Here is an 18,270-nt window from a genome sequence, read left to right on the forward strand (position 1 = left end):
AGCCTTTTACCTTTGACATGCCTGGGCAGGTGTGTCCTTGATTGATCGCTTCTTACAGATGAACCCCTATCGTCTGATATGTGTTAGCAGTCCTTGATTTTCTGATATCAGTTCCTATCAAGAATTACCATAGGATTGGGAGGATACATTTGTCAGTTGACGCTGAAGGTTGAGAACTAGCTTTTGAGTAAGTCACGTATATCAAGTAATGGAAATTCACATAGAAGGAATAACCAGCTACGAACACAGTTTACATGAGTGTAGACGGAGTTAGCTTAATTATATGTATGGATATTAGAGGACCCGGACAAATCTTGATACAACCAGTACACACTAGAAGAGCAGGTAAGTGTATCAAACATTCAACGGCCATATGAGTGGAAGAGTCAGTGTCACAAGTCGAAACCATTCATAGTATGATGCCAGGCACACAATTTGGATATCGAGGAAAACTGGACGACCTATATTAATCAAGTACAGGTGCGACCTAGAAAGCTTGCATGGAATAAGTTCAATATCTCTATTGCTAGATGTTCAGGTGCAATGGACTTAGACTTTGGCAAAACCTCAACGAGAAGAATAGGTCAGCACTCTCAGATAAAGCCGCACCTACCTGAAATTGGCAGTGAAAAAAAATGCTGCGATAGATTAACCTGAAAGTTTATCGATTGCTGAGGTGCCAAGTGCCTACCGACCTTGAAATCGCAGTCCCTTAAGAGGGAATATATGTAAAATGAGAGCAACTGTCGTATGGTAACCGCGATCTTTGGGGAAGAAAATGCGGGAAGCTTATGTAGCGAGAAGGTGCGCTTGATATAGAGAACAGCACATAGAGTGGAAAACTCGCGATGGTTTGTCAAGAAGTAACTGAAATAGATTGATTCAACGATCGAAGTGATGATTGCGGCCATTCTTGAAGATAGCAATGTGCACCAGAGTCCTGAGAGAAGACAATACATTCCCTTTGTAAGTGTTAGAGAACAACCACAGGAGGAGAAATGTAGAGACTTAACTATGCCTTTGAGCTTAATACCTAGAACATCGTATGCTGGATAGTTAAAGAGTCATAAAGATAGGGGTAATTAGTCAGAAGCGATGTCTCTGCTCCACGCTACCTCACACAGCTAAGATATAAGAATCGGCAAGATTGAATCCATAAGAAGCAGGCTTAAATGTATATAATTGCAGTTCAAACAGTTCCAAGTCGCTATGCATACAAAGTTTACATGGCCTGCTAACTGATAGATCCAGAATCCGCAAACATAAGAATCACTAAGTTCGCTTGGCAACCATGTATTAAGCACAAGACCAATGGGCACCATGTAGATTCGTCTGTCGACGGCCAATTTGTGGGGAATACCCACTTTTGTCAGTGTGACATACGCCTGGCGTGGGGTTCTTGATTCTGTTCAGGTAATACTCAGTTTACAACTTTTTACTTTGGAGGAAGCGTCGTGTACAGATTACTGGGAAGATCTGATCGACTCGCAGAAGTAAGCGACGGTTCAGCCACGCCTCTGGAGGGTCTGGATTCACCGCTGTGTTGCTCGGAGCCGAGGTGAAGGACAAGCACTTTACTCCCAACCAATTGATGCTGGGTGAGCTTCGCCTGAGAATGTCGCATGTGGATCCATTTCCCCGCATGAAATATCAAGATTGCCGAGGAAGTTGGGGAATTGCGGGGTAGAGCGGATATCAGGCTTGGCATTTCGATGGCATCATGGACTAGCGCGTGGGGAAGTGGGGAGTATCGGACGGGAGCAGGGTACGGCTGTGGAATCCGGGGACCAGGAGACAGGTCCCACTAATCCCTGGTTGGCTGGATGAAGGTTCGGCGTCAGTGTTGATCTGCAGGATGTCTCGAACCAGGGAGGTCGAGGTGTCCAGAACGGTTCTCTGCCATCAAGCCTAATGAACCAGCTCGCGTTTCGCCCCATTTAATAGCCTTTCGGCCTCCTCCCCATTCTCCCTCTTGTCCTTCTCTTATGTCTGATTTACTCGCTGGACTTGCCACCCAAAGTGACGGTAATTTTTGTCTTCTCAGCATCAACAGTTTTTTCATTATCTCAGCTCAGCCCCAATTTCTCCTTTACATCGCTTCCAGTGACGGTTCAGGGCCTTGTGATTGAGTGATACGATTCCCTTGGCAAAATGGTGTTTTATCCTCCCCCATGGGTTCCCAAGTTGCCTTTCGGTATGCTGCATGAAAAAACCTTAAGTGATTGTCTTATTTTCCAAGATCCACCAGACTTACACCAAGGTAGACCCCCCAGATTCAGTAACTATCGGCGAGTTCATGAGAAATGAAATCTATGGCCGCTATCCTGTTGCAAAGAGCCGGAACCCCTTCACCTGCGGCCTTACAGGCAAAACATTCACCCTAGCCCAGTCTTGGGAGAGATCCGATCTCGTAGCCAAAGCATTGTCTAAGATTATGGGATGGGAGCCCAATGCCGACTCGCCCTGGGATAAGGTCATTGCCATCTTCTCATTCAACACAGTAAGTAAAGCGCCCGTTCTCTTCAAAATCAAGCAAATTAGAATCTTGCTCACTGCTTTTCCTCCCAGATCGATTACATTGGTGTGACCCATGCCATCCATCGCCTGAACGGTATTTGCACACCAGCCAATGTCGCATATTCAGATGAGGAGCTGGCATACCAGCTTAGGTCCTCTGGGGCAAAGGCTATCTTTACGTGCAGCCCTGTTCTCGAGACTGCGCTGAAGGCTGCTAAGGCTGTGGGCATTCCCCAGGACAAAATTTTCTTGATGGAGCTGCCCAATCAGTCACATACAAAGAAGCCCGGCTTCAAGACCCTTGAAGACTTAATTGAGCTAGGTCGCACTGTGCCTGATCTCGAGCCGCTGCGTTGGATTAAGGGGCAAGGTGCCCGGCAGGTGGCGTATCTCTGCTACTCGAGTGGTACCTCGGGTCTGCCGGTAAGTTCTCTTTCCGGCTGATTAGCAAAGTGGACGAACTGCTGCTAACCAAGAGTGCCAGAAAGCCGTTATGATCTCTCACTGCAATGTCATTGCCAATACAATGCAGCTCCGCATCTTTGAGGACGTGGGCCGCAAAAAGTTTGGAGTCGAGACCCAAGTGACACTCGGACTGCTGCCCTTGAGCCATATCTATGGGCTGACTGTTGTTGGTCATGTTGCCATCTGGCGCGGTGATGAAGTCATTGTGTTGCCAAAGTTCGACCTCAATGAGTACCTTCAAACTATCGAGCGATTCAAAATCAACTATCTCCCTGTGGTAAGTTGAGCCAGCAACACAGCCAACGATCCTCGGTGCTAATAACAATCATCCAGGTTCCTCCCATCGTTATCCGAATGTTGAGCAACCAAGACCTCCTTAAGAAATATGATTTGAGCAGTGTCAGGTTGTTGTTTACGGGAGCTGCACCTCTTGGAAAGGAAACCGCTGAAGACCTGCTCCGCGTGTTTCCCAACTGGCATGTTGGCCAGGGATATGGTCTGACTGAGTCCGCGCCTGTGGTTTGCTCATCGAGCGAGCATGATATCGTTCAGGGAACGTCCGGCTCTCTTCTGCCTGGCATAAGGGTCAAAGTGATTGATTTCGATGGCAAAGAAATCACAGAGTATGGCAAGCCAGGCGAACTGCTGGTGCAGTCACCGTCTGTTACACTTGGATACCTTAACAATGAAAAGGCAACCGCTGAAACCTTCATTTGGGACGAGGATGGAAGATGGCTGCGGACGGGTGATGAGGTCATTGTCACCAAGTCTCCACAGGGATATGAACATATCACAATCGTAGACCGCCTCAAAGAGCTCATCAAGGTCAAGGTAAGGCCACTCTTCCTTCACTCTCTCAAACGAGCCAAGACATGATGAATTAATGCAACAACTAGGGTCACCAAGTTGCCCCCGCTGAACTGGAGGCTCACTTACTCACACACCCTTACGTTGATGATTGCGCTGTTATCGCCATTCCAGATGAGCGTGATGGTGAGGTGCCTAAGGCATTTGTTGTTACTCCCCCATCACTTGCAGCACAGAAGAGGGAGGAGGAGATTGCGTCCGAGATTGTGCGGCACGTCCAGAAGCACAAAGCACACTACAAGTGGCTCAAGGGTGGTGTTGAGTTTTTAGACGTCATTCCAAAGAGCCCCAGCGGCAAGATCCTGCGCCGGTTGTTGCGTGATCGGGAGAAGGAGGCTCGGCGGGCTAAGGGGGCTAAGCTGTAGCTTGTGATGGTGTCAAGGGATTGGTTAAGCGGTTTATTCGGCATGGTTTTGATTATTCAATGTGTGAAAAACATTCTGTAAGGGCATTGAGTTGCCGGCTGTATTCATCATGACCATAGATGATCATATACATAGAAATTTTGTAGCTTCCCATTATCATCTGGAGTTCATCAATCTACTGTTACCACAGCGATCTGCACGTGACCTATAGTATCACGTGCAGGCATTTGCAGAATGCAAACGTGCACGGACCACTAAGATTCCAGTATAAATGTCTCACAGTTCTGCCAGCATCTTACTCTTCTTCTCTTCTTTTTTTCCCCATCCCAGTGCAGGGGTATTACGCGTATCAGTGAGGATTCGTCCGAGATCGCGTTTTTGCTAATTGCAAACTATACCCTTGACCGCTCCCTGTTGGCTTCGGCCGGCTGGGGAATTTCTGGAACATCTCTCCCTTGTGGGAATTCTTTTCCCTTCATTTCCATCGGCTCGCTGTGGGTCGAGGCAAGGAAGGGCTATTATTACATGCAAGGGCTGCAAAATATCATTGCCCATTTGGTACTACGTGGTTTTTGAGTATGTGTTAAGCTGTAGAGGTTTTTTTAAGTTAGCGGAATTGCTTCAAACCTAGCTTTGCACAAACGCGATGTCAAAAGGCATGCAGGTTTGACAGGCTTGTCTCAAAGCTTAATGTGGTTCTGCCGGGATCCTGAGGAGGCACTGACAGGAGTGCTTCACTGTCAAATCAGCCGCCCTTTTCTGATACTGTCACAAAGTTTTGTGGCTTCCATCGCTTGGAACCAATGGACCTTCAAGTCAAAGTCCGCTGGTCACCAAGTATCCAACAATGAACAGATCACCTATGATGTCATCACCAAAGAGGAGTTGGTGGGAGACCTGGCTTTGGTTTGTAGCCAGCCAGTACAACCAAAAGCCACAACGACAAAACTTCTGAAAGAGCAGCCCGTACTGCCTACTGTGTCAGTTACAAATATCTCGAATTGCTTTCAACATCAGAGATTTCAAACTGCTCAACCCAAACGACCATGTCACTTGCTAGACATGTTAGTAACCACCGACTGTATCAATGTACCTCCCATGCATGAGGGTATCTGATTGTGGATCAGGTCAATCCCGAGGACATCATACACCATCTACAGCATGAAGATACGGGCCCATTAATTGCTCAAGCAATACCTGGATCTTCTCATCTCACTCCATTTTCTACACCGTATGCCAGCAGGCGTGACATCCCCAAATACAGGATCCCGCAGCACGGCACCCCTGGTGACACAGTGTACCAGATGCTCAAGGATGAGCTTGATCTAGATGGCCGTCCAAATCTGAACCTGGCCAGTTTTGTTAACACCTACTTGGAGGATAATGCTAAAAGCCTCCTGAGTGCCAATGCTAACAAGAATCTCGCTGACAACGACGAGTATCCTGCACTCCTGGATCTTAGCAAACGTTGTGTTAGCATTTTGGCCCACCTCTGGGGTGTTCAGAAGGGCGAGAAGGCTGTCGGCTCTCCAACTGTAGGCTCATCCGAAGCCATACATTTGGGCGGACTGGCCATGAAGCGTAGTTGGCAGCAACGTCGCAGGGAGCAGGGGAAAGATGCAAGCCGACCGAACATTATCATGGGGGCCAATGCACAGGTTGCACTGGAAAAGTTTGCGAGATACTTCGACGTCGAGGCGAGGATACTACCAGTATCAGCGAAGAGCAAGTATCGCCTGGACCCAGAGCTGGTACGTGAAAATGTGGATGAAAACACCATTGGGGTGTTTGTCATCTTGGGAAGCACGTACACCGGGCACTACGAGCCTGTAGAGGAGGTCGCACAAGTGCTAGACGAGTATCAGAAGAACACTGGGATCGATATCCCGATTCATGTTGATGCTGCCAGCGGGGGGTTCGTGGCCCCCTTTACCTTTGCTGGGGCAGGTGGAGCTAAGTGGTGAGCGTCACAGCTCAACATGTTTGCTCAAAGTTTGCATCACTAATGCGAAGGGACAGGAACTTTGAAATTCCACGCGTCCACTCCATCAACACCTCTGGTGAGAGTTGATCTAGCATTTGCAGAACCACACTGACACCTTGCTTCAGGTCATAAGTACGGTCTGGTGACCGCAGGACTGGGCTGGATTATCTGGCGTGATGAAGCGTATCTGCCACAGGACCTCATATTCAAGCTCCATTACCTGGGCGGCACGGAGGAGTCGTTCACCCTTAACTTCTCGCGGCCTGGCGCCCAGGTGGTAGTGCAGTATTATAATTTTATCCATCTCGGGTTCGATGGCTATCGCGAAGCCATGGAGAATTGCCTGGCCAATGCCCGAATGCTGTCCAAGAGCTTGGAAGAGACGGGATGGTACACCTGTGTCAGCGATATCCATCGTCCAGTTCAAGGAAAAAGAGAACCAAAGGGAGGAGAAACATCAGCTTCTTACGTTGCTGGTCTTCCTGTGGTGTCATTCCGCCTAACTGATGACTTCCGCCGTCAATTCCCTCACATTCAACAGGAAACAATTTCGTTGTTGTTACGGGCGCGCCAATGGATCATTCCCAACTATGCACTACCCCCCAATGTGAATTCCACAGAAATCCTGAGGGTCGTGGTGCGCGTCAACATGAGCCTTGATATGCTTGACCGGTTGATCACAGATATTGTACAGGTTACAGAGATGCTGATGGAACGAGATGAGGTCGATTTGTCAGTGTTAAAAGAGCAGAGAGAGAGGAGGGAGGAGGTACAAGAGAAGGATAAAGAACACAGAAGGCAAAAACACAGGAGGGACAAAGTGGAGGGGGTTGAGAAGAAGAGAATGGAAGAAGGCATCCATCGGTCTGTGTGTTGATTGTGGGCACTCGAGCCTGTTCCTCGACTCTCCTGGATGGCTTGAAACAAGAACAGGCGCTGGCGACTACATAAAAATGTATAAGTAATTGCTTTGTTACGAGTCACCTCCGGTCCGTCTTTGTACCTTGAGACTTATTCAATGGAACTGTCAAGGATCAAGACAATGCAATTGATTCCCATCACGCAAGGCTTAATGGTTAAAATGGCTATCGCCCCCGTCAGTACGTAGCCGATAAACAACCCTCCAGGCCTAAATCCGCTGCCCATTTCTTGGCTACCTTTCTTACCCCCAGCAGTCCTTTCTCTCTAAGCCCCAAGGGTAGAGTATATATATACCCTTCTCTACCTGAAAAAATGTGCCACATCGAGAGAAAGATTTTCACGGTATGTGCACATACCATCGACAAAGGGTTACAGAAATGTAAGGGGCAAAAGGAGAAGAGGGACATGGGTTTATGCAGTGAGGAGTCATCAACCGAGCTGGTCTATGGATTCTGCCCCCCTTGCTGCTCTTTCTACTGCTGGTTTGATACTATCACTGTCGACTTCATTCTTAAATATTGGGCCTGTCGAGGCTACAGGGGTCCCGTCCCTACCGAGTTTATCCACCCCAATCAAATATTTTTCAAGGAGACAACAACCAGCATCTACCAGGAGCGCAGGCGACCTCGTGGCGAGTTGGTTGCTCTTGGAGAGGTGCTTCCTCGGCAGGAAGGAGAAACACTGGGTCAGTGGATTAGCAGGCTTGAGATGGTGAGAGATATGACTCTGGATTGGGCAGAACAGTACGAGATGTCGAAGCTGGCTAGCCGCTTGGGGAGTCGAAGTGCCAGTCCTGAGAATTTGGACTATTTTTATTCCAAACAGAGCCCTCAGGTGCACCTCCCAACACTATGGAAACTCTGCGGAGCCATTCCCCGGGAGTTTCCTCAGGATGAAGACAAGATCGAGGAGGTGGCTGCTAGGTCTAGCTACTACGGCTCAGTTCATGAGGCTATGCCAGTTCAGATACTGACAGTCGCTAAATGCAGATCTACAGACGAACATTACCTCGCCCGCTTTACTACCATTTTCAGGAATGCTCTGTCGAAAAGCCAGGTGAGAATCAGCTCGCTTGCCCCTGGTTCGCCTCCAGGCCAGCTAACCCAGGGGTCAGATATCGAGCCAACGACGAACCAAAGACCACGAGCGCCGGCGCTCAAAAAGGCCACCGACTCCTTGATTATTCATCGAAACCGGAAGCTTTTCAAGAGAGCTCTAAAATTCCTGGACAGGTTCCCGGACGACGAAGAGGCGCAAGAAGAGTACATAACCCTCTGGCTGGAGGATACCCATTTGCGCTCCAAGGACACCAGTCAGGTAACCCTCCACGCGGCGCTTATTTCTTCAAAGATAGACTCTTCGAACGACGAAGGTAATGACATGGACGAATCGAGCTTCCTCGATTTCGACCTCGATGGGTGGATTGAGAAGTGTTTTGGGGCGCTATAAACCGCACTGCCACACGCAGAGAGCATGTGATCTAGGAATCGCAACTCCCAAGCCGCTTTTCATCACCTCAAACGAGTCGGCAGATGAATGTGGTGTGGAGAAATCAGAGCATGAAAACAATGAGGACAAACTGAAAACAAGCATCCTCAAGTTTTCTGAACAGGCTTACTCTAATTGGATACCACTTTCCCTACAGTTAACAGCTCAAAGTATCAACTATATTAGCGCAAAATACAGGTAAGGCTTCCAAAACTTCCCTACCTATTTTCCATCAGCGAAAGCTATTTCAGGTCAAGTAGCTGCCCAGCAAACAAGCCAAAACAAGGTGCAGACCGATATCACCGCGCCCAGGGCAGGCTAGCCATGAGAAGGCACGTATCCAGGTATCTACCTAGAATTACAAATATAAAATAGAAATAGCGCACAGCCATTGTAATCTCCTATGCTAGTCTTTTGTTGCAGGCTTTGCTCCAGGATCGATGGCAAATGAGCAGTCGCGTTCCGGATGGCGGTTTTGGGTAAGTCGTTATATCAGGGTTAGGGCTCAGCCGGGCTTACCGATGACGCATAGCGCGAGATGCTCTTATCGATGACCGCGATAAGAAGGCCCCGCCAATTTCCAACCATTCTTGCTGAGTGTGACTATTTTCCGGTCTGAACCACCACGTCACAAAGGGCAGTCAAACAGCAGTCGATGACACGACGCTGCCGTTATGGACAAGAAGCAGGATGAGTTATTGCGGCGGCCTTTGTACCTCTATGATCTCCCGCCAGAGGTGCTCAATTCCCTGACCCTAAAGACTGATGATGCGGGGCTTGCGAATGTAGACGACGGCGACGACGCGACAGCCTCGAAAGACCAGGCTTCGGCCAAATTGGCCAGCCAGGATAACGTCCTTGGCTCCCAGTCTTGCTCACTATGCAATCTGTCATTCGCCACAGTTGAGGAGCAGAAGGGTCACCTCAAGAGCGATTTCCACCATTACAATCTGAAGCAGAAGATGAATGGCCTGAAACCTGTCTCTGAAGCCGAGTTCGAAAAGCTGGTAGAAGAGCTAGACCTGAGCATTTCAGGTTCTGACACCCCGGAGTCCGATGATGAAGAGGAGGCCACATCTCGCCGGGAAACTGCATTATCGGCACTGCTTCGAAAACAAATCTCGTTGACAGACAACCGTAACCCTCCTGATCGGGACGACGAGCAGTCTGCGAAGAGAAAAAGAGTGGGGGCCGGGAAGTCGCCGCTTTTGTGGTTCAGCTCGCCGACTCTGCCAGAGAACACTTATTACGGCATATACAAGGCCATGTTCACCCCTCAAGAGTTGGAAAAAGAAGACGCCATTGTTGACGCCATCAAAACGAGACAATTGCCGCCAATATCTATGCCAAAACAGTCTAAGGAGGGCGTAAATGTGCCTCCTACATATAACGGCAGACATATCTTCCTCTGCATGATTGGTGGCGGGCATTTCGCTGCCATGGTGGTCTGCCTCTCTCCTAAACACAGCAAGCACGGCTCTAGCTCAGGCCCTCTTAACAGGGAAGCGGTTGTTCTAGCACATAAGACCTTCCACAGGTATACAACCAGACGGAAACAGGGGGGTTCTCAGTCGGCAAATGACAACGCCAAGGGGCCTGCTCACTCGGCCGGCTCGTCCCTCCGTAGGTACAACGAGCAGGCACTGACGGAGGATGTGCGCAACCTGCTCAAGGACTGGAAGGCCTTGATTGACACGGCCGATCTCCTCTTCATCCGGGCCACGGGCTCTACGAATAGGCGAACTCTGTTTGGACCTTATGAGAATCAAGTGCTGCGTGCAAATGACCCACGCATTAGGGGCTTCCCCTTCAACACTCGCCGCGCTACCCAGAACGAGCTTATGCGCTCCTTCATTGAGCTCACTCGGCTCAAAGTCCGTGAAATCTTGCCTGAGCCTGCTGCGCTTCCACCAGCGGAGGACTCCAAAGCTAAACCCGAGCCCAAACCCCCAAAACCATCACCACCCAAACTCACCGAAGAGCAAGAAACAGCGCTCTTCCACACAAACCAACTCCAAGCCCTTATCCGCCGCTCTAAGCTGCCTGCTCTCCTGTCCTATCTCTCAAACAACAACCTTCCTGCAGACTTCCGCTTCTATCCCCCAGAGACCCAACAAAACCACCATGCACCAACGCCTCTGCATCTTGCCGCTTCTCTGAACTCGCCAGCCATTGTCACAGGCCTGCTTACACGGGCTAAGCCGCAGCCTGCCGACCCGACGGTACTCAGTGCCGAGGGCAAGACCCCATTCGAGTTGGCCGGAGACCGAGCAACGCGTGATGCTTTCCGGGTCGCACGATCCGAACTTGGTGAACAGGCGTGGGATTGGGAAAAGGCGAAGGTACCACCCCCAATCACCAAGGAAGAAGCAGAGAGAAGGGCAGAGAGGGAGAGGGCAGAGAAGGAGAAGGAGGAAGCTGAGCGGAGGAGACGGGAAGAGGAGAGGTTAAGGGCCGAAGAGGCCAGTAGGAAGAATAACGGCACCGAGAAGGGGAAGAAGAGCGGAGGGTCTTTGCTGAACGCAGGAGCGCCGAAGACGGCAGAAGAGAAGAGACTGGAGGAGGCAAGGGGCCTGACGCCCGAACAGAGGCTGAAGCTGGAGAGGGAACGGAGAGCCCGTGCAGCAGAGGAGAGGATACGGAGGATGCAGATGGCAGGGAGGGGTGGATGAAGATAGTAGTGTAATACCTCTGCTACGGCTTACGGACGATGTCTTCGATATAGATACCTTTGATTATGCTTAACACAGATCATCACGATAAATTATGAGCTACACGAGCCGTTCGATCGAAGTATAATTTGATGCCTGCCAGAAAGAGAAGTGCAGAACACAAGTGCAGAACAAAATGATCGGCAAAGCAGCCCGTCACCACCTCCCAGGATGTTTTATGTAGCGAAAGAGCTGGCTGTCCCCTAACTAGGTCTTCTCGCCGAGGGTTCACAAAGAAATTGTGCTGGATTGGGTCGACAAAGCCGGCGTAAAGTCAAATCTGAGGGAAATAAAGCTCGTACGGCCTCTGCGGGGTTGCTGTCTAATACACCAGGAAAGAACAAATCTTATCGTTCTGAGTGGCCTTTATGGTTCGCAGCCACTTATTATATAGATGGAGTATGTAATATTGGCCAAAACTGGGCTGCTGTACCACGCGGAGCGGCCAGACCCAAGATTTCCCATGTTGATGTGCTGCTGGCTGTGCCACATCCGCTTCCACATTGTGGGGAATATTACAAAACCGCATGTAGGCCGGGTCGTAGAGGTGGCTAGAGAGGACGGACTCTCACCCTAGGTGCCCATTTCGTAGATAAGGCCCAGAAAAAAAACACTTAAACAGCAGACGATGCTGAATGAGCTCCGTTTTATAGTGCACATCGTAATGTGGTACTGGGCTTGTTCTGATGATGATGTCCATGAACTTTCACTTAGTAAAAAAAAAAATGAAAAGAAAAGAAAAGAAAAGAAAAAGAAGATAGAAAACTCGAGAGCTCTCCAGTTCAGGGTTGTCTATGGCATCAGGACTCGGTGGCAATATTACTCTGTACACTACCTGTGATGTCGGTACCGTCTGCTGCCGCCATGCAACTGTCGCGGTTATGCTTGACGGACGGAAGGGATGATGACGGAACTGCAGGCTTTCCCAGCAATAATAAACACTTCACCGCCATGCTTCTGGAAAGCAGCTTGGATTTCTGCATGTCATCAGTCCCCGGTTCTTCAAGCAGACGGTCACCATTTTCCAAATCAACGTGATAATCCACAATCTCAAGAAATTAGTGGCAAAACGAAACAACCGCACACCAGCATCAGTACCATCATTTTACGACTATCAGCTTCCATCTCATCATCAGCGTCAGTTGACAGGTCGAAAGAGGCATGATGCGAGTGGTGTCGGTGGGGAAACAAACTGCCGGGACAACTGTCGGTGTTGTCGCAGATTCGCGATACGAGCGACTCGAAACAAGAAGAAAGTGGTAACGGGTCCGTGAGCAGTCGCATCACTGATCTGAAACAGGCAAAGTTGAAGCCCCTGAAAGCATGTGGGGTTGGGGTTGGCGGGGCTCCAACTGGCAGCTGGCCAGGTTTTGCTCGGTTGCTTTGCCGGCTTGGGACGCCAGCGCAGTGGCAAAAGCAGAAGAGCACTGTGTGTTTATGCCTGGAGAGTAGCATCACGCGATCAACGGAGTCATTTGCTGAACGCAGTAGGAACGACGGTCAGATCTCTCTTAGAGGTTCTGGGCTAAAAGGGAACAGTGGCTGTAACATGTGCATTTGAGAGCTTTAGTTCACAGAAACTTAGCAAAAAAAAATGCAGATGTTTTAAGACCAGCGGCTACACGCAGCATCTCCCACCTCGGTCTGACAGTCTTTAACAGCAGCGTTGTGAAACATGTCAGCAGCAGTGGGGCAGGGCGGCTGCAGGTTCGGGCAGCGATCGCCGCTGGGGCTGGTAGCTGGAGCAGCTCATCTGCTGGAAGCTGGGAGAGCTGACCGGGAACCTGGAAAGGTTGAAGTCGAGAGGTCAGCGATTCGCCCCCTGCCTCGTGGCGGCTGGTGCGCCACGGAGCGTGGGCAAGTGAACCTGGGAAAACCGTGGGTTTCCCTGCCGAGGTTCGCTAAAATTGGCACTAGGTGGGGCTCAAGAACCTTGGAAGGAGGCCCAGGGCGCGCGCGCGAAGAACCACACCGGTTGCTGGCATTTTTACGCCACAGCATTTTGATTTCCACTTTGAACCATTGAGTAACGCCGTGTGCACATGAATGGATTCTATCATCTGGTTGATTGCTAGTGATGGTTGCTAGGCTATCGCTGAAGACAGGTTAATCCATGGGACACATCCACAGTATCAGCCAGACTTCATCAATGAGGACAAGGTGCGGCGATGTCCGGCTGTCCCAATGTCCTCACAGTGGATTTAGAATCATCGGTTGATGGCCAGGAATGGCTGTTCACAGCTGGCATCAGTGATATTGCTTGAACTTAACCAGATATTGTCATCAAGTGAGAGAGCAATCTAAGATTCAATGCGAGTCGGACGTCGCCCCCGATCACCACTCTTTCTAACTATCTTCCATAACGTACATGTCTCTGTAGGTGTGTGTATGTACTGCACATAGTAAATACACCCACAAAGAAGGTCGATGAGGGTCTCAAGTCTCGAGACAAAAACTTGAAACTCGAGCGGTTGGAGACAGCCAATTCGACATGCCAGTTTAGCAAAGATCCACACTCTAGGTGAAACATAGGACATCTCCAGTGGCGTGGCTAACCCCATTGCCGGGTTACCCATCGGACGAAAAAAAAAAAAAACAAACAAATCGGAGATTTTGCGCCCCTCTCGTCTACCAGCAGAAGGGCTCTTGGTGTACCTGCGGATTAATCTGTGCACAATTTGCATCACCTCCATCACGACATTGGCATGAACATGTTTGTGTCCCTGCGGAAGCGCGGTTCCCGGGTTGCAACTCGTGGGAGCATTGATGGCTTGGCCCCCCCCCCCTCCCCGCGCTCCCAACGAGCGCGGGGAAGGCGAGTGCTACTCACAGCAGGCTCCCTATGCTCGCTACGCTCCCCATGCTCTGGATCGAGCAGTTCGTCCGTTGTCTGTGTCCCAAGCGAGTTCGCCAGCGTTGCGGTGGGAAACAAAAAGGAATCGAAAAAGCGAAGTTCCTGCAAAGGACATCGATGGTCAAAACGCTCGAGCTTGGCGCCAATATAGCGGATGGAACGCTGGAAGCATGGTCGAAGATCATCCTCGCGACTTTCTTGCCGGTGTTGACCGGGCTCCCCGCAACCGGCTACAGGCACTAGGGTCACTGGGACTGCTGGGGATCGCTCGCGCTGTCTTCCCTGTACCTGCAGTAGCGTGGCCGGCGTGGCTGTGCAATGCCACCCAGCCGTTTCAAAGCTGCGCTATGGCATTCGACAAGCGCAGGGAAAAGCCAAAGCCCAGAGGTCGCCGATACCAAAGAGATGCCAGAGGCCGTAGGCAATGCGGGACGACAATCTCCCAGCATCCCTGTTGTGCCTCTCCCTATTCCTTGCTGTTCTGCTGTCAATCGCCTGTTCTGCGCGGCGACTTGCCTGGAGTCCTCCCCGACGACAGGCTGGCGCTTCTCCAAGTTGGTCCCCTGTGCTCAGGTTCTGACGAGACATGCCCTGTCGGCAGTCTTTGATCGGGACGCCGCCAGCCAACCGTCTGCGCGCCAAGAGATGCGTCTGTGTTGGAACCGCGCGCCACCTAACCAACCCCTGTTTGGCCCGGACAGGTCTGGCGAGCCTGGCTCCTCGTTTATGATGCCGATTCGGGCTCCCCTCGACGTCAGTCGAACTGTGGGACCGCCATGTTACAATCACTCTCCACCTCAGGGTAACATGGACTGCTGGTTCTGTTCCAGGAGCTGGAGTATGTCCTGATGAACGTCGTCTTTACGCTATGTACAATACATGCTCTTTGCCTGTCGATCGATGGCTCAGTGCTGCTGCTAAAGTGTTAAGCTTTGCTGTAAGCAGCATCACGATCGCCAAAACATTCCTCTCATTGGATGGCCCTGCGGCAGGGAAACATTGCAGGGGCACAGACAACAAGATCTCAAGCCTGTTAGCTGCTCCCTTGTTGTTGACTTTGTTCGTGATGGAGAGAACGGGGAATCGAGATGGGGACGCTGATGACCTACTCCGTGACCCTATGTCTTTGTCTCACACCCGCACAACTCACCCCCTCCCTGCACTCAGTCGGCCAGTCCTATGTGTACTCCCCCCCCCACCCTGGGCAAGTCGACAAGCTAGGTGCTTCTAGGGGCTCGGGCTCCAAAAACCTACTCGTCCTGAACGTGAGACCCGGGTATATGAGCAAATGCTCCTCCTACCCGCTCTCTCTGTTTTGTCCTCTCGTTCGTCATCGTCCTTCCTTGGTTGTTGTACTCCAGGGACTCTCTTCCTGTCTTCGATCTGTGTCGCTGCAATACCTGGTTGAGGCAAAGTCATTCGCTTTCTTTGCCTTGTTCGTTTCTTTCTTGTCGTCCATTGTCCAGTCTCTCATTGACAACCAACTAACTGTGTTTTGAACGTGAAAGGCGCAAGGTCGCCTATATATATATATATATATATATATATATATACGACACACCACTGCTTGTCTTCGCTAGTCAGTCGTTACAACATCCCGCTTGGAACCAACAACAGCAACCTTTCTCCCAAACCTGAGTAAACAGCAACAGCCAAGATGAAGAACGTCGTTCCCCTCCTGGCGCTCGCCGCCGGCGCCCAGGCGACTGTAAGTTTTCATCCCCTTCCCCTCAATCAGGGGTTGATTGATACACGATGCTGACTATTTCTCATAGTTCCCCATCTTTGCCCCTCCCTTCAGCTGCCCGGCCAACACGGATAACAAGTGTCTGCCGAACCAGTTCAAGGGCTTCGACTTCGCTGATCTCAACATTGGCGAGTTTTTCAATTACAACGACTTCAACTTCCGTGGCTGGAAGTGCGAGGACGAGATCGAGCAGCGTGGCCGCTTCGCTGTCCGCACCGGCAGGAAGGTCATCGGCGGTGTCTGCAGCTCTGATAAGAAGAACTCGCCCTCCTTTGGCTGCGGTCCCAATATTGACAAGTTTTCTCTGGGCCACATCGTCGTGAAGCCCGAGTTCGATATCGACCTCGAGTTCCACTACGACATGCCTGATGGCTCTGTCTGCAAGCAGCGCGCCCCCTGCAAGAAGTCCGGTACCAAGGTCGTCAACAAGCAGTGCGGTGGTGCCAAGAATGTCACCATCATTGTTCCTCCTCAGAAGGACAAGCCGAAGCCGACGTGCAGCATCAAGGTTCCCACCATCTCCTTCGACTGCAACACTCCCACCAGCACTCTTCCTCCCAAGACTCGCACTACCGCCACTCCCCCGCCGGTCACTACTACGACTACCCAGTCGTCTGTGATCGTTCCTCCAGCTGAGACCACTGCCACTCCTGAGGAGAGCAGCACCAGCACTGGTGACGTTCCGGCCATTACCCCGCCTGCCGAGGAAACCACTAGCGCCTCTCCTGCGGATGAGACCAGCAGCACCACTTCGGCGGATGAGACCAGCTCCAGCTCCAGCGACGTTCCTGCTACTACCTCGGCCGAGGAGACCACTACCAGCACCGAGTCTCCCGAGACTCCTGCGACCAGCGCTGTCGTGACTACCGAGACTATTACCACCAGCTACCAGACCACCTCGACCATCTTCACCACGGAGACCAAGACCATCACTCAGTGCGAGCCTACCGTTACGAGCTGCCCGGCCGGCACTCCCTCGGTCACTACTACCGTCGTCACTATTGCCATCTCGACCACTGTTTGCCCCGTCACCGAGACCCTGACGACGGTCGTTAGCAGCAATATCCCTGTCGCCACCTCCGAGGCTTCTTCTAGTGTCAGCCCGACCTTCACTACCAGCTCGGTCAAGCCGGTCGAGACCGTCCCGGTCCCCGAGCTCGTCCCGTCCTGCCTCAACACCTTCTTGTACCTGGTTAGCTGCGCCGACAACACTGACGCCGAGTGCTACTGCCCCAATGCCGAGTTCGTCAAGAACGTCTATGAGTGCTTCTATGCTCACGGCAAGACCGACGAGATCATCTCCGAGGCCGTCACCTTCTTCCAGGGCATCTGCGGCAAGTGGGCTCCCGAGAACCCGGCCATCGCTACCGATGCCACCGTCACCTCCTACATCACCGTCACTGCCACCCCGACAGTCGTTCCTGTCTATACTACCATCGTCGTCGACATCACCACCGTCGTGCCTTGCACCGATGAGGCCGGCAGCACCATCCCGAGCTCGTCAACTACCGTTACTGTTTCGACCTCGCTCACTGTCCCGCAGGTCGACTTCACCACCGCCCCGGCTGGTAACGTCGACCTTGTTCCTATCACCAGCGATGCTCCGGTCGTCCCCGAGCCCACTACTACTACTACCTTCGGCATCCCGACCAGCTCGGCCACGGGCACCGGTGCCCTCTTCCCGACCACCACTGCTCCCGTCTTCGTCGGAGCTGGCGAGCGCGTCGGTGCTAGCTTCGGCATGGCCGCTGCCGTTGCGGCCATGGCCGTCTTTGCTCTGTAAAGGAGAGATGATTGGATGTAGACGATGTGTGGTGAAGCGACGAACAGTCATTTCATAATTTTCTTTTCCTTTTTATCACGTGTATCTTGTGCTTGTATCACATTCCTTTTATGGGTGGATCCTTGACTGCGGTGATTCAAATATGCATAAGGTTGAGGTCACCTGTGTAATTAAGAGGAGGAGGGTCAATGTAGTCGTACTTACTATTGAAGCTGTGCTTTCAAGCGTAATGTTGGTCATGGTTGGGTAGCATTTCGTCGGGGGGGCAGCTTGTATGTACATAAGTAATGGTAATATACCCCCCTCTTAGTGCCCTCCAGCAATTGGGGCGTCCTTGGGACATGCCAAACAAGCTTCTTGATAATACCTGACGATGCTTTGAACACAACACGTGAAAGTAGCACTTGTACTTATCGTAAGTCTATGAGGTCATAGCTTGGTATTAAAGTGAATCCCAACCTTCCAACATCTTATCCTGTCACGGCTTACACTGCGTCCCTGGTTAAGAAACCTCAACCTACATTCATTGTACGGCGTATACTGCTCTTTATCAGATATCTCTTTGGAT

General features: G+C 51.1%; 4 protein-coding genes across 4 annotated transcripts; all 4 read left to right on the forward strand.

The window, feature by feature from the left end:
* Positions 1–2,151: 2,151 nt before the first annotated feature.
* On the forward strand, positions 2,152–4,214 carry CTHT_0008210 (uncharacterized protein; the record flags this gene model as incomplete). The annotated part of the gene is made up of 6 exons (XM_006691288.1): positions 2,152–2,194; positions 2,274–2,500; positions 2,569–2,940; positions 3,002–3,259; positions 3,316–3,813; positions 3,879–4,214. The coding sequence occupies 6 exons, from the start codon at positions 2,152–2,154 to the stop codon at positions 4,212–4,214; spliced, it is 1,734 nt and encodes a 577-aa protein (XP_006691351.1).
* A 1,046-nt stretch (positions 4,215–5,260) lies between these two features.
* On the forward strand, positions 5,261–8,568 carry CTHT_0008220 (uncharacterized protein; the record flags this gene model as incomplete). The annotated part of the gene is made up of 6 exons (XM_006691289.1): positions 5,261–5,278; positions 5,342–6,174; positions 6,234–6,274; positions 6,324–7,062; positions 7,659–8,042; positions 8,109–8,568. 6 exons carry the CDS (start codon positions 5,261–5,263, stop codon positions 8,566–8,568), a joined length of 2,475 nt encoding a protein of 824 aa, XP_006691352.1.
* Positions 8,569–9,281: 713 nt separating this feature from the next.
* Positions 9,282–11,279, forward strand: CTHT_0008230 (uncharacterized protein; the record flags this gene model as incomplete). The annotated part of the gene is made up of 1 exon (XM_006691290.1): positions 9,282–11,279. One exon carries the CDS (start codon positions 9,282–9,284, stop codon positions 11,277–11,279), a length of 1,998 nt encoding a protein of 665 aa, XP_006691353.1.
* Positions 11,280–15,829: 4,550 nt separating this feature from the next.
* Positions 15,830–17,702, forward strand: CTHT_0008240 (uncharacterized protein; the record flags this gene model as incomplete). Its single annotated transcript, XM_006691291.1, has 2 exons — positions 15,830–15,880; positions 15,948–17,702. 2 exons carry the CDS (start codon positions 15,830–15,832, stop codon positions 17,700–17,702), a joined length of 1,806 nt encoding a protein of 601 aa, XP_006691354.1.
* Positions 17,703–18,270: the final 568 nt, after the last annotated feature.

The sequence above is a fragment of the Thermochaetoides thermophila genome, assembly GCF_000221225.1.
Source record: "Thermochaetoides thermophila DSM 1495 unplaced genomic scaffold scf7180000011812, whole genome shotgun sequence".
Classification (NCBI taxonomy): Eukaryota; Fungi; Ascomycota; class Sordariomycetes; order Sordariales; family Chaetomiaceae; genus Thermochaetoides; species Thermochaetoides thermophila.